At 30.5% G+C, this 16,538-nt stretch overlaps 1 protein-coding gene across 9 annotated transcripts in view; it reads right to left on the bottom strand.

Moving 5' to 3' along the window:
- Positions 1-16,538, bottom strand: part of Ocrl (Oculocerebrorenal syndrome of Lowe) — a 162,724-nt gene that overhangs the window by 53,021 nt on the left and 93,165 nt on the right. For all 9 annotated transcript variants that reach the window (XR_013021788.1, XM_076483029.1, XM_076483033.1 and 6 more), the window contains 2 exons: positions 11,069-11,359; positions 520-629 (listed from right to left, as the gene is read on the bottom strand). Coding sequence is in view for 8 of the 9 variants with exons in the window: in XM_076483029.1 (XP_076339144.1) it covers positions 520-629; positions 11,069-11,359 (401 nt within the window). In the remaining variant the exon portion in view is untranslated. The remainder of the gene's footprint in view (positions 1-519; positions 630-11,068; positions 11,360-16,538) is intronic.

Raw genomic sequence — 16,538 nt, 5'->3', positions numbered from 1 at the left:
GCTCAATATTGACCAATATTTACTAAAGAAATAATTGTGATCCATTTTTTTGTATATCCTAAAAGAAATATATATAACTTGCAAGTCCTATGTGATAGTAAGTTAAGTTCACGAGTTTCAGCTAATACATATTGTGTACTATATAGGACTCATTGTAGACTGAGACTGTAAAGACAAGTGAATAAAAAATATATATCTAACAAAAGCGAAATTCAACATCACAAATATTTACAAAGGACCACCAAATGACATCACCTATCAAAATCTAGCTGTAAGAAAATTTTTTTGCAATCTTAAATTCTCATTCTGCTTCAGTTACCTATGTATTGTATGTTGTTTTTACTCATTGTCTCTTTTCCTGCAAAACAAGTTAGAATTAAGCTTAATAAGTATATCTATGATAGTTTTCATAATCTACATTAGAATACACAGAAAAAATTCATATTAGTTACCCTGGAAATTGCTAAAAATTTATATATGTATATACAAACACTAACATACTGTCACAAAATATCTCACCTTGAATCCCAGTCATTGGTGCCTGGGTCATACTTGTAGGTTGGAGGAAATCTTACAGGCCCTTCCATACAGCCAACAAATACCCTCTTAAACCCATGTTGTATCGTAAGCTTGTGGGACAGTAAATATATATAAAAAGAGATTAACATACAGCCCTAATGATGTGCCTAAGATATTTTACATAATCAAGAATATTTTATTTTATGGTTATCTCTTAACTTTCTTAAACCCGACTAGATAATTCCAGCACCTGGCAAAAAAATCGCAATTTACCCATCAGACAGTGACAGCACCTGATAAAATATGTCCCTCTTTGGCTGAAGACTAATCCAAACAATTGTAAGTTTAAAGAGTTAATATCCTATAACATATATTTCATCACTGATATTTTAAGCTTAGCATACTTTTAGAATATTGTACATATAAATGCTAATTGCACACATTCAATACTTTTGTGATATTATGTCACTACAACTCACATCTATAACAGTTACTTACCTTTACAGTGCTCCCAACTTCACAAGCTCTAAGTTTAGATTTAGTTAAAACATTGATGTACTTCTTTAAGATTAAGTATTTAAAATTTATGTACTGTTTAATTTTGTGAATATAAAGGGAGTGCACAAAAAAGTGATCACCCTTAAGAATGTTATTAATGTGTTATATCTTTTATTAGATAACAGAAAAATATGTAAAAACTATGTTTTTTGGATTCATTTGACAAGATCTGTTCAAATATGATCTCAAGTCCTAATTTTATCACAAGCTGTCATAAATACCTGTACTTTTCATGATTTTAGTTACATTTTCTCATAAAAAGTGTTATGTGCTTGCTAAAAACATACAGCTTTACATATTTTACTGTCACCTAATAAAAGATATAACAAATTAACAAAAGGAAGTCCACCTTTTTGGTCCACCCCCTGTATATCCCTCAAAAAAAAATCTCAATAACAAAAAATTCTCACCCACTAACTGGTATTCTTGAAACAACTTTACATATAGTTTCACAGATCAACTGTTATTAATGAAACAATATTCTATCTACTGACTGGTAATTTATGTGACATAAAATCATACTAAAACCAATCATAATTTGCAGCACATCTTTCCTTATTGGCTCTATGTAAAAATTAAAACCAGACAAAGCAACAGAACAAACAAATGTGTTCCCCGAGTTTAAAGAGAGATAAAATATCAAATGTACAAGTCTGTCTTTCTAATTTTATGTGAGTTAACAGACAGTGGGCATTTGCCTAAGAATTTAAAAGTTGTTCATGCTGTTGTTTTTAGACTTATAGGCCAGTCAGCTTCACTTCTGTAAAGGGAACAATCATAGAATCTGATAACAAAACCTTTTCAAAACTATTTAGTGAAATGCAGTAATATAAAGGATAGCTAATACAAATCCACTAAAGAGCATTTTTGTCTAACTGGTCATTATAAGTTTGATTTTAGGATGTTACCTGTTACCAGGATGATGAAAAAAATGAAGATTTGATTAAATTGGATTTTCAAAAAATATTTAATAAGGTGCCACACATAAGATTAGACATGAAAGTTGGAGAAACACTCTGTTATTTGAATAATATGGTGGCTGGGAAAGAGAGAAACCAAAAAAAAGATATTATTACAATCCAACCAAACAGAACCTTTGTTACCAGCGATGCACCACAAATTCTAATGCTTTTTTGGTTTACATTAATGATATTTATAAAGATGTGACCTGTAAATTAGTACAATTTTCAAATTAGAAATTAAAATCTTGAATATTTCTAATAATACTGAGGATATTTAGGTAAGACACAACATTTTTGATCAACTGGTAAGCTGAATAAATAGCTAACAAATGGTCTTTAATTATATTACATAGAAGGTCATTACAATTTGTATTGCATATTTCATGGAGCTCTGTAATCACTCAATAGTATGATTGAAAGAAATAATATTAACATAAGGGATAATCAAGCCATTGATGCATTACTCTTTTATTAAGTCTTAAAGCTAATAGAAATTTAGGATATATTTACAGATATACTGATTACAAGTCAAAATAGACATCTTTATACAAATTACTAGCTAGACCTCACTACAAATATTATTGAAAGTTTAGTCTCCTTTTCTAAGAGAGGGTATTGACTTATTGGAAAGATTTCAAAGCAGGACTAGAAGGACACATTTTTGGTTGAAAATGTTATGTTATACAAATATATTAAAATATCTATGAACTTACTTTTTCTTGAGACAAGAAGAATAAGACAATCTTAACAAAGGTTTATAAGTTTAACTAGCAAATCAACAGGATAAAAACTTTTGATTTTTTCCTTTCTCTTGGAAACAAAACAAGTTTGTTTGTTTTGAATTTTGCACAAAGCTACACGAGGGTTATCTGCACTAGCCGTCCCTAACTTTGCAGTGTAAGACTAGAGGGAAGGCAGTTAGTCATCACCACCCACCACCAACTCTTGGGCTACTCTTTTACCAATAAATAGTGGGATTGATCATCACATTATAATGCCCTCACGGCTGAAAGGGCAAACATGTTTGGTGCAACAGGGATTCAAACCTGCAACCTTCAGATTACAAGTCAAGTGCCTTAACCACCTAGCCATGCTGAGCCGAAAGAAAACAAGACTAGAGGATATATATTTAACTCTATCTACATAAGGTCAGTCAATGTGACCAACATTGTAAACACAAAGTAACTATCAGAGTTTCAACACAGTAACTTTTAATACATTCTGTGCATCTACACAAAATTTAGCAAGCTTTCAGCAATCATTAAAAGTTAGGATACAGCTTGAACAAGTAATGAAGAAAACTTTAGCACAAATGTATTATGTTTCAACAAGATTATGATGACATAATTTTGTTAAAACATTGTACATTTATAATAAAGCTTTCTTCATTACTTATTAAAGCCACCTATATTTTCTAAAAAAAGTGAGTTTCTCATAATCAAATTACATACAAAGTCACATTTTTTAATTAAATAGTTTTACCAAAGATTTGTTCAAGTATGTTTACTGTTCAATTGTAAAGTTATTTTTATATTCAGTGTTACATATTACAATTTCAAATAGTTTAAAATTGAGTAAATTGTAATTTAAATTTAAAAGTTAAAAAAATGTTGATATATATCCAATTTATGATGTTTGTTAACAAAATTGATATACATTTTTTTTTCTAATAAAGTTATATTTCATCATACAAACAATAATCCAGTTTACAATAATATTTTTTACAAATAAAGATCTGTGTAAAACAAACATCCAATCTTCTTTCTGGTATGGAACTTCTTTTTTTTGATGTGTTATTTAAGGTTCACAACAAGTAAGTTAATTTTGAGTTGATATAGGTACAATTCACTTAACAGGGTTCTAGCTAGCTTTGCATTTTAGGTGATCACATTGAATTTTTCACTGCTAAAGTTATATAATGTATTTGCAAAAATACTAAGGCTCAATGTAAATATGCTGAAGTTAAATGGTTTGTAAAGTTCAAAGCCTATAAACTTTCCCAATCAAATATTTGAAGTTCCCAATTAATAACTTTAATTACAGTTATGGAGTTCAAGGTTTATAGTATACCAATAATATATACAATCTTTTAGTATGCTGATTTGGCTATGTATATGGGTGTGAGGAGAGTTTCTAGAAATTTCAGCTTGCACAACAATAAAGATGATAATTCAGTGTTTACATATACATATGTTGTTGATTTTTACAATATTTTACAAATATACAGTGTGTATATCATCACATAATGTGGCAGTCTTTCATATACAAAAAATCATACATGAAGTGTTCTTAATAAACTAAAATAAATATTTGTCCATGAATATATGGAGTATTTGCTTTGAATGGTCCATGTACAAAGTAATTTTCATGCTAAGGTTAAAAATACTTTTCCTCCTCTAAAAAATCTTAAATTTGTGAAAATCTCTAAAACTTTCAAAATACATTTACAACTTTTTTTCAGTAACACTATATAAGTCACGAGTTATAATCTCTACCCTATGGAAGAGGTCAATTTAACCACCTAACTGAAAAAAAAATCACCCTTTTTTCTTTCTAGTATGCAGCACTGGCTTAATCATTAAACAAAATAAGCATATTCTTAGGGCATCAAGGGAAGGGGACAACCACAGTTTTTCCCCTAGTTATCATGCCCTTAACTCTTTCACTGCAACACTGAACTTTAGTCAATTTTTCATGTAATTGTCCTAATCTGCCACTTTTCTCTCCATTGTTAAAAAAACGTTTTCTTGGCTCTGTGAGTTATTAAAGTTTCAAGAAACTACTAAATTTTGTATCTAAAGTGAAAAGTTATTGATTTGCAAAAGACTACTGTAAAGAGCAAAATGTTGACAAAACTTCAGGTAAAAGAAGATCATATGTTATGATATCTGACAGTGAAGATAAAATATTTTTTTCAATCATTCCTTCTGTTGTGGCTATTTATAAGAAATTATAGGCAGTGGAACTGTTTTGTTTTACCTTTTACTGCTTTATTCAGTCACATCTACAGAGAAATAATAGTATAATACCACAGAAACATAAGTCAAACGAAATGGTAACAGATGTTTTTATGTTTGTTTTGGTTTCTGTTTTCAACATTATATTTGGGTTACTGTCTCATTTGTTTTAGTTTTACTTGCTTTAGTATTGCATTATTCACGTGTGTTTTGTAATATTTTTATAAGTGTGTTCCTCACTGAAGCTTTCCTGAGCCATAATTTTTTTGGCTTCAAAAAATTGTTGTAAAAAAGGCTCCTTTGTGTGTGAGTACAGGTTTTGAAATTTATCATACCAAGAAGATACATAGGGGATAAATACAAGGGTGTCTGGTCTTAAATGTGATTTAAGACTGGGAACCCTTGTTTTTATCCCTATTTATAGACAGCCAACAAATTTTCATCAAATACATCATTATTAGATCCAAAAATGGAGATCACAATTATATTCCTCTTACTTCTTCCTATCCTGACATCATAATGACCCAACCCGACACTCTGGTGATATTTTTATGAGACGAACAAACAATCCAAGACAGAAACACACAGACAACGACAATAAACTTTTAGGTGAAATTCAACTATTTTGCGATTATAAATTCAGATCAGTATGTGTTCTATTACATTTCTGAAAAGCTGGGAAAACAATTGACTGATTAGAGCAGTCTAAAGGTGATAATTCAAACTTTCAGGTCAAATTGTGTAAGATTTCGACAATATTGTGTAAGATATTGTACAACAATATGATTCTTAACATTGTTATGTATACCCTATACACTATACTACTAGTAGTAGTACAGTGCTGTGGCACCATGGTCATACAAAGATACTGCAAAGAACTGACAAACCAACAACATCAATTTAGGATTGTCTGAAAAAGTGCAAGAATTGAACGAGTTCATGAGAGCAAGGTTAGTACTGAGTACTAGGCTTAACGTTAGTGGCCTCAATTGCAATGTATTAGCATTATGCCTAACATTAGTGTTCATATCTGAGAACCGACTGACAATAACATTAGGCCAAAATACCTGTTTTGTTGATGTATGGTTTGTTGGCTCATCTAAAGTCTCCAGGTCAAAACTAAGCTCAAAGTTGCAGTTACAACTCATTCTTCAGATATTTGATCAGGATTAAGATACTCTAGCCTAAACCTAACCCAATATTTACTAGTTCAATGTGCAGTACAGTTTCCAATTGATTATCTGTTACGCATGTGTACCAAAACAGTATGATCACTGTGTATATAGGCTACTACAGTATATGTTGCTGATCACAAATTGTTTTGGAATACTTAATGTTTCATAATGGATTTGCATATTACCATTGACATTGCTTCTTGCATACAGCTGCTATGGCAACAACCTTAATGAAACTTTTGGAATGACTGAAAACTAATTCTAAAATGGACTGAAGCAAGTCTTGAATGGTTTTCAATGAATCAGAATGCAGCAAATCAATAAAGGTATTTATGAATTCATGTTAATGTGCTGATGGCCCTTGGATAACATTCTGACAATCTTTGTCTAAATGTAGACAAATGTTTGACTGTCTTACCAATGTTTTCTTTATAATTTCAGTGTTTTTCTAATCATTATAACTATATATGATCCATATTCTTGTGTGCTTTTTTTATTTTTGTTTCTGTATTTTTCAGACTACAAGATGAAATGTGTTCAATTAAGTGGTACATAAAAGAGAACACTGGCAAAAAACAACCAACAAAAGGCTTTGGATTTAGTGGCCAAGACTGGAAAGCTGACTAATTTTTTCACTCAATTTCTACAACATGATCTTCCAAATCAAAACCCATCTACACCATCATAAGTCACTTGTATTGCATCTGACTAACAAGATTGAAGTTGAACCAAGCTCTACACCTACAAGTACCACTTAGTCCACTTCAAGGTAAGAATATCATGACGATGTTAAAGTGTCACAGGCTGGCTCAACTGGCACAAGTCTCACAACTGATCTCACTTTGCCTGTAAATTCTCCTGACATCTAGTGTTAATGTTGATACAAGTTGCTTTACGAAACAGTCTGAAGTTGAAATAATTGCTAAAAATGAAAATCTACTGGATTATGGTAAAATACTTCAGTCTACAAAAGATGAAGAAACTAAAGCAAAAGATCCACGGTTGTGGCTCAATTTCTCTCCTGATGATGTGGCTTATTTGACTGCTTGTGGACCCACTGACTGTCAACACCACAATAGGCCATTTGGCAAGTCTTGCCAGACTTTCAAGAATGGCAAACCAATAAGATACTGTTTGCATAAACTTTTCTTTGGGGTGAAAGCTAATGGTGAGCAATACAAGAGAGAGTGGTTATTGTATTCACCATCAGCAGGATCAGTTTACTGCTTTGTAAACTTTTTGCCCCTACATTTTCCTCACATTTTGTTGAAAGAGGAACAGATGAAAAATTTGGTTCACAGCAGAATGGGAATTTTTTAGGGCTACTTGAGCTCATGAGTCAGTTTAATCCATTTTTAGCAGGGCACATTTCAAAAGATGGGAATTCTGGAAAAGGAAATCCTTCTCACTTGTTCAAAACCACCTGTGAAGAACTCATTGAACCAATGGCTCAGAAGGTCCATGTGTTCATTGTTGATAAAGTAAATTCTTGTGGTTATTTTAGCTGGTCAGTTGACTTGATGCCAGATCTATCACATATAGATCCGTTAAGTGTTGTACTTCAATACTTAAAAGATGAGCAGCCTATTGAATGCTTTTTAACCTTTCTGGAACTGAAAGGCCATACCAGTGAGGATATGGCAAACCAGGTATTGCAGTATTTACGTAAAGTTTACAAACATAATTTTCAAAATGTAGGGGTCAGTCTTACAACAATGCTGCTAATATATCTGGGCATTATAAGGGGATGCAGTAAAAGATTTTAGAAGAAAATAACTTTGTCATATATGTGCTCTGTGCAGCCCATTCACTAAATCTGGTAGGCTGAAGTGCTGTTGACTACTGTCAAGTGGCAGTTAATTTTTTCTCTACAATACATTTGCTTTATATATTTTTTCACCCTCAACCAACCAGTGAAAAATTCTTCAAGTTTGTCTTGGAAATGAAAATGTGTTAAAATCCCTCTCTGATACCAAATGGGAGGCACATGCTGTGGTAACAACAGCAATTTTGAAAGTTTTAAAATGTCTAGTTGAAGATGAGTCACAAAAGGGAGATACTAAAAGAGAAGGAGACAATATTACAAATCAGATGCAAGAGCTATAATTTGTTTTTATGTTGATCATGTGGGTTGAGATTTTGCAAAAGTTTCATAAAGCAAGTTCTGCAAAATGAGGATGTGAACTTAAAAACACATACAGATCTGTACGGGTCATTAGGTGACCAACTATGCACTTTAAGAGATGACTTTGAAAAATCTGAAGAAGTTCCAAAGGAAATACTACCAGATGTTGATTACAATGCAGCTCAAACTCGCAAACGCATCAGAAAGAAGGTATTCGAATGACAGAGATGCACAAGAAGTAGATCTGAATGCCAAAGATAAATTTCATATCACCACCTTCTAAACAATTGTTGACAAACTAGAAACTCAGATGAGAAGAAGAGAGGTGTACAAAGAAATATCAAACAGATTTTCTTTCCTGAATGATGTGCCAAATGATGTCACTTCATCTGTTGGAACTGAAGGGTATTCTCAGTGTTTCCAAAAGCTAACAGATGCTTACCCAGAAGACTTGGGCACTAATCTCCCTGCCAAGCTTCAGCAAAATTCAGTACAACAAAAAATATAAGAACCAGATTCAGTCTTGCTGAACTTTGGAAAATAAATTCAGAAGACAAATTTGAGTGTGCATTTCCAAACACAGACAGTGTATTGCATACATTTTTAACATTAACTGTCACAAATTGCACAGCTGAGCATTCATTTTCTCAACTCAAGCATACTAAAAATCCCAACAGAACAACTATGCAACAAGACAGACTGGATGCCTTGTCTCTGCTAAGTATAGAAGCATATCTGTTATGGCAAATTAGTTTTGAGGATTTGATCAAAGACTTTGCAATTAAAAAATCTAGAAGAAAACTTTTCAAAATTTATATAATAATTAAGGTATAAATAAATAATTGGCTTACAGTGTTTAAGTTCAAAGTGAGAATTTTTTGAATAAAAGGGTTTTGAGTAAATTTTTCATTTTTATTAATATCAAAGTGTGAATTTCTGAAGATAAAAGTGACAACAGTTAACTCAGAGTAAAAACAAATATGCAGTAAAAATAATTATTTTTAATTATCATTAATCAAAGAAGTGAGTTCCCTCATCATTTTTAAATAAAAAGCCTCAGTCATTGATTAATTTTGATCCATGCCCAATCTGTTGAAGAAATAAAATAAAAAAGTTTATATTTAATATAGTTGGAGGATCTGACCTGGGGTCTCACCTGGAAGAAAACTCAAGAAGGGTTATAAATTTTCAAATTTTTATTTCACTTTCAGCACTTATTGAGTCTCAATGTATTGTCAGTTAAGTAATGGAGGGGCCAAGGGGGGCACCACTGTTGGGCTGTGCTTAGGGCATCAGTTGCCCTTAATGTGGTCTTGCTAGTATGACTTCAAACTGTAACAGAATACATTTATTTATCATGAGTAACTTTAAGCTCATAACAGTGTTCATCTGTTTATAATTACATTTTATTGCCCTTTGAGCTGTGTCTAACTCATATCCATGACATTATAAGTTGTAAATCACTCAGGGAATATGCAACTGACATCACGCTATAAAAATATATTTCCCACACACAACCATGAGGCATTCACATCTCATGAAACATTTTTTATTACATTATTATTTATTTTACTTAATATAATATTAACTGATTTAGAAATATCCCTATTTTTACATTTTAATAACTTTTATGATAATAAATAAAGATTAAATATGAAAAGCAAGAAATAAAGTACTTACCCAAATCTTTTTTTCCATGCTTTCAAATTTCAATAACACTAAACCCTACTTTTAAATACTAAACGTAGTAATGCATTATATATTTTTTATTTAATTAAATAATGCCTCCAAGACTAGTAAAAAGTAGACAATTTCTGCTAACTCTCAAAATTTTTATGGTTTTATGGCTATGCAACAAGAGCCATTACAAATTCATCCATACAAGTTATTAGCTTTCCAACGAGAAAGAAGCTAAAACTCTGAGTGAAATTAATGATTATCTGTTTGGAACACAGCAGTATACAATTGACTTTCTATTGGTTATAGGTAATACATAATTAAGCATAAGAGAGAACTATTAACAAATCCTGAAAGAGAGGATGTGACAGGTGGGTGTGACAGGAGAGATCTGATTTTCTATTTGACAGCCCTGTAACCAAACAAAATTGAAGGCTGTAAATATTATGATTTACCTGAGCAATGAAGATTTTATAGTGGGTAATTTACATTTAATGCCATACTTTTTGGATAGGTAGTAGATAAAATAGAAGAGAGAAAAATCTGGAGAAAATGTGTCACTTGTGTCATGCTATGAGAAATTTAGAATTTTTAAAAATATTGCTCTGTAGGATTAAGAAATTAAAAATTATATTCTACCAAGATTTTATGCTAAACTAATTGATATAACACAATAAAAACTTGTGTCATGCTCTGTGAAGGACATCATTATGATAGGGTTAACATATTTTATTTGTCCAATCCACAATTATATATGCAATTCAGCACATACATATAATACTGTGATTACTTATAAAAATTAAGCCATAATTACAATTTCCAAATACATTTAAGCTTTTCATTTTAATTCTCAAATTAAAATTATGTAGTTCTAAGAAAGTACACACTAGTAGGCTGACATTACTAGTCTGAGTAACCTCTGACAACATTACATTTTTTTTACTCAGACTTTTTTTGTTGGACTTTTCAATGTTTGTTGCTATCTTCTTTATTACAAAATTTATCTTCCTTAGGAGAATGAAGTTTAGACCAAAAGCAATAGGACTAGAAATATGAATGTATATCTAGAGTTAAAAAAATAAAATAAAAAATTACCTGATCATGCTCCAAGAGAGTTGGATAGCACTGCTTGTCAATTAAACCTTTAACTTGGTCTGTGTCAAGATCCATAATTCGATAGTTCATATCACCAAGCCAGTATATTTGTTGATGATCTTTGATAAACTTTGGTGGTTTAAATTGATTAAATACCAAACGAGCACAAATATCACTGTAATCTTGGTTCCTCCTTTCAAATTCTTCTACGTGAGCTGCTAAATGACAGTTGATGAAACAGACTGAGGTGCTATGAAGATCAAAACGCACAGCTACACCTCCCTTGTTGCCCTGGCAGAGTATGAAAAAAATTTATGAAAATTACCTGACTAAAATCTAGTCTTCAATAGCTTTGCTATCAATTCTGAATATTCTACTTTATGACTACGTATCAAATATTTATGTGAAGAAAATAAAAACAAATCTATATGGGGAATAATTACACACACTTTAGGATAAATGCATCTATAGTTTTTTGAAACCAACTTCTCAGTTCACCATTTTTCAGTATGGCTCATGCTTATCTCTTCTTAGGAAGCCAGCTGGGTCCCAATCCTGCAACTCATTGTAAAATATACTCTGTAGTGAAGATTATCAGAAAAATCACTGAATTAACTAGCAGACATTACATGAATTGAAAGGAATCTAAAAATATCAACATAACTCAATTTATTTTCTCGTGAACTTATATTTTGTAGAGAAAAACAGACACAAGTCAAACCTTTTTATACCACTTAAATGACTTTTTTATCTACGTATATATATAAAGCTAATGGTCATCTGTCTGCAAAATTCCTCCATAGTTTAAGAACAATTGGGATGAAATTTTGCATGATTTTTCAGCATCATAAGTTCCTAACAAAGTTTCATTACATTCAATTGGGTTTCCTCTTATTAAAGAGTATATTTAGTTCATGTGTCTACTTATTTACGAAATAAATCAACAGCAGCTTTATTTCACTCGAAAATGAAAAACATTATAAAATAGATGCTTGCTAAAATTAAAAGAAAAAAAGACATTTTATAACATTTTCCCATAAATCACTGTGCATTAGCTCATTCTTTAGGGAAGTTGCTGAAGAGTGCATACAAACACAGTGACTGGAAATTTGGAATGTTCCATTACATTCCAATAGAGAGGTTTTGACTACTGTTAGAGTTGTGTATTTCACTGCAGAGATGTTACTATAAGCTGAAATTGACAAACAAGAATATATATATATATTAACAAAAATAATTAACCTATTGAACAGTTATGGAACATTCTATTTCATCTTTTGACAGTCCTGTTATTTATGAATATACATAATTAACAGAAGTTACCTTAACATTAATTATGGCTTAAGAAACATGACAGATTGGATTGTTTCTGAATGAGAAACACTAAATATTTTGTTAAAATAATAGAAAAACAAGAATCACGAACGTTGACAATTGTCATAATAGACTGCTCATTGCACTTGTAACTAACAGTGAAGTGTATATACATTTTTATCGGTAATGAAAGATAACAATTTGTGATTTTGGACAAATGTCAAAAGTAGCACACTGAAAGTGATGAGATCTGAAATACATTCAATGAAAGTATGTGTATTGATGAGCCAGAAGATGGTAAATTTTAATAAATTCCAGGAGCATGATCTGGGTCTTTTTTTATCATAATGCATTTAAAGTCATTTCTTTCAAGGTTGGAAAGTTGATCATTATTTACAGAATAAAGAAACAGCTAGGAGTATATTAATAATGCTAATTTTAAAAACCATTTAGGCAACCTGTTTGAATATGTTTTCTTTAAAAATGGAAACTTTCAAATACTATCACTTCATCTGGCCTTTAGTTGAAGTACTTTGTTTAGTTTAGAAAGGGTTTAGTTCAAAATGTGTAGAGTGATAACAAAAAATTCTTCAAAATTATATACAAAGTGAATGATGAATTTAGTTAATGAATCTCAACAATTTACCTCTCACAATGGTCACATAAGGATATGTATTGATCATGTACCGGCCACAGAGTTAGTCCCAATTTTCATTTTTTACTCTTTCAAATAACAAACAGAAAAAAAATATCAATTTTTTTGGCATGGCATATTTTTCAATAACTTCAACCATTTCAAATTTCATGAAGCATCAAAGTATATTTTTGTTGTCATTAATAATGGTCACGGTTACATTGTCAACATTACTAAACAATGATATCAGCAATCAAAATAGGACAAATGTGCTCTATGTGACATGATCAATAAAATAATATTATGTTGTTTTTTTTGGCTAGTGCAGTCTACAAAGCTGGATTCAAAAGTGTTAGCCGTCACATGCAGCAAGATAAATTCTCCAAACAACTTATAAGTTTCCAATTCTTGATTGCTTAATTTTGTAAAGTGTTAACAAAAAAAACCTTCTTGGTACATATTTCAGATGTGTAAGCCTTGATGTAGGCTTGATGTCATACATAAGTTAAAAAAGTAGCATTCTCGTTGAAAACAGCAGTCAGTTTTATAAAAGAGCAAATAATCACTCTATATTTCAAATTTCATAAATGAAACTTTATATATCAATTTCATTACACTGGTGCAAAAAGTTTGAATGTTGGGTAAACTGATGGTATTTTTATAAATGAAAGAGCATTTTCTCTGAATACATGGGCATTGATAGTGACATTTGTGAACTGTAATGAGTGTTTATAAACTTAGGAAGGTCCATCCATGGTATGTCATAAGTTCTGCTCAGTTAAGAAATGCTCAAATCAATTTACATGGAATTAAACTTTTGACCATGTTTTTTTCTTTTATTTTATGGGGCCACACAGATTACCTGGCAGACACTTTTTATGAGCCCACTAGCATTTTCAGGGGCCATTAGCTGCTGGGCTCTCATTCGTTTCAAGCGTTGTTCGTCATTAATATAAAATAGGTAATTCTTCACTGGTTCTTGAAAATAAACTTACAAAACTATTGTAAATAACTTTCATAAAACTATGAAACAAACATACATCAACATAATATAATCTTTAATAGTACATCTGACTTGTTTAAAGTTTTTCTTAATATGTAATCACTTGACACATTCACAACTCGTGAGAGTAATACTACCTTTAAGCACACAGAAGTGATTCTATCATTCTAAATATTTTTAAATATGTAAGCAAAAGCCAACCACAGCACATGAAGATCATATGATCATGAACATGGAAACTGACCTGATCGTTATAAATAGATACATTCATAAGATATCTGACTTCTAAGACTTGAACCACCAGGTTTATGGAAATGTTTGTAATCATGTAAGAAACTAAGAAATTCACAGCATATTACCTACTGTAATTTAATAATTTTTATTATTATTATTTTTTTTTCAGTGTAACCGTTTTTAATGAATACATTTAAGAGCTTAGTTTTCCCCATATCAGTAATGAAAATGTGTAGTTTTTTTTTCTACATTTTCACAATTGAATATAAAATGGTAGAGTGCTCATCTCCTAGTTATGAGTCATGTTTATTGGCTTAGTTTGAAAAGGTTATTGTATTTTAAAGTGGAATTATTTTGAGAAATGAAAAAATAATGTGAAAAACTAGAGATATTAGCATACCATCTCATTATTAATATAACAGTTGATAAAATTATTTGTAAACTTTAGCATCACAATGTTCTTTATTCAAATGCACAACTTTCTAGGGGCTGACTGAATGTGTCCCTGAGGTAAGCAAACTCATATACCTTTAGTGAGGTATTCAATAAATGTTTTTTTTTTTAAAGCTGAAAATCATTTAAACTAAACTGTATTTCAAAGAAAATCTTTTACTGGATTTCTGAAAATATGAGTTGAATAATTTCCTTAGATTTCTTATTAATCATGTATGAAATAATGCTCAAGTACAATGAGATTAAAATAAACGTTTTCTTCTGTAACATTTGATAGAACAAATTATGGGAAATTAATTTTTTCAGTACAGGTGTTGATTATTCTATTAACAAATTAAACTGGAAATACTTTCTTCTAAACATTTCTTTAATGTTCTCAACTTCTACTTCAAAAAGTTTTGATTTCCTGGTATCTTAAAGGCTTTGTATAGTAGGTTTTATCTAGATTTTGAAGAAGAGAAACTAAAATCGTAATAAAGTCAAGTAAAAGTAGATTTTATTTCAATTTAATGGTTTCAAACACATAAGCATCAAGTTTTCCATTCTGTTAATTTTCAACAGTAAACAGTATATTTCAATTTTTACCAGTTAAATAACAAGAGAAATTCATTAACTCACTCAAGATTTTTAAATCTAGAAAAAAATGTTCACCTAATATTTTTTAGAATATACAATAGTATAATGTGCAGAAAGAGAAAGATAATGCAAATTTTTCACTGAAGTAGAAAAAAAAGCTAGCAAAGTCTTAACCCATAGCCACTCCATAATATCTGTTACTAAATGTTTCCATTAAACACAAAGTGTAAAAATGTTTTGAAAACATATTTTGTTATATCATGCACAATTTCATTTTTAAAAAGAATAAGGTTCAAACAAAGATTATCGTTTTGCCAAGTGGTATATTTTTTTAATAGTGACTCAATATTATAACTAGAACAAAGAATATAATTATTAACTCTCTCCATACAGGCTACCTCAAACTGACTGGCCTTGTAACCTCTTTGCATTTGTTAATTTTCATACAATGTTCACAAAACTTGGCAGACCATTGGTGAAACATTACAAGTATTTTGTGCACAAAATATTAGACATTTTAATAAAGGAATTTTATTGAAGATTTGTCTGTAAATTAAATCTACTGAATCTTGTGTGTCTTTATACTACTCTGAATGTAAAACTATTTTCATATTAAGATTAAAAATATTTTTCTTTGTCACAAAAATCTTAATTTTCATTTATGTGACCTTCAAAATTTCCTAAATGCATATATATATATTTTTTTTCACTAAAACTTTCTATTTTATCTGTTATAACCTTTACCTCAATGATATACTTGATTCTTCAACCTATAGACCAATCATCAAAGTATAATGAAAAGTTGTAAAATCAGAAATAAAATGAGAAGCTGCAATAATTTTTCTTTATTATTTGTCAAAAAGTTTCAAAGTACTTCTCTTGAGAGTTTCAATTATCAAACATTGTGCATTTATTTTCTGTGTTTGTTTTACTTTCAGTGACTAAATTAGAAACCTGTTGAAAATAAAGCAGTACATTGGCACTTGTATTAGGAGATGGTTTAAATGACACCATAATACAATACTTTGAAAAGCAACAATGTACATAGGAAGAGATAACTGACTCAATTCCTACTCCAAGAACAGGATCTCTAAAGTATCAGATTATACAAATCATACAATGTTTTTATGGAAAAATTCGGAGTAATGTCACTGAACTTAGAATGAGCAAAAATATTTATGCTGAAAACAGGATGTGAAATTTATCAGCTTATGGATGTATCTTAGTGTTTACAACAAGAATTCTCCAGAATAAAT

This window comes from Tachypleus tridentatus, chromosome 13 (genome assembly GCF_004210375.1).
Source record: "Tachypleus tridentatus isolate NWPU-2018 chromosome 13, ASM421037v1, whole genome shotgun sequence".
In the NCBI taxonomy this organism is placed as follows: domain Eukaryota; kingdom Metazoa; phylum Arthropoda; class Merostomata; order Xiphosura; family Limulidae; genus Tachypleus; species Tachypleus tridentatus.
This window is presented reverse-complemented; position numbering and strand designations above follow the sequence as displayed.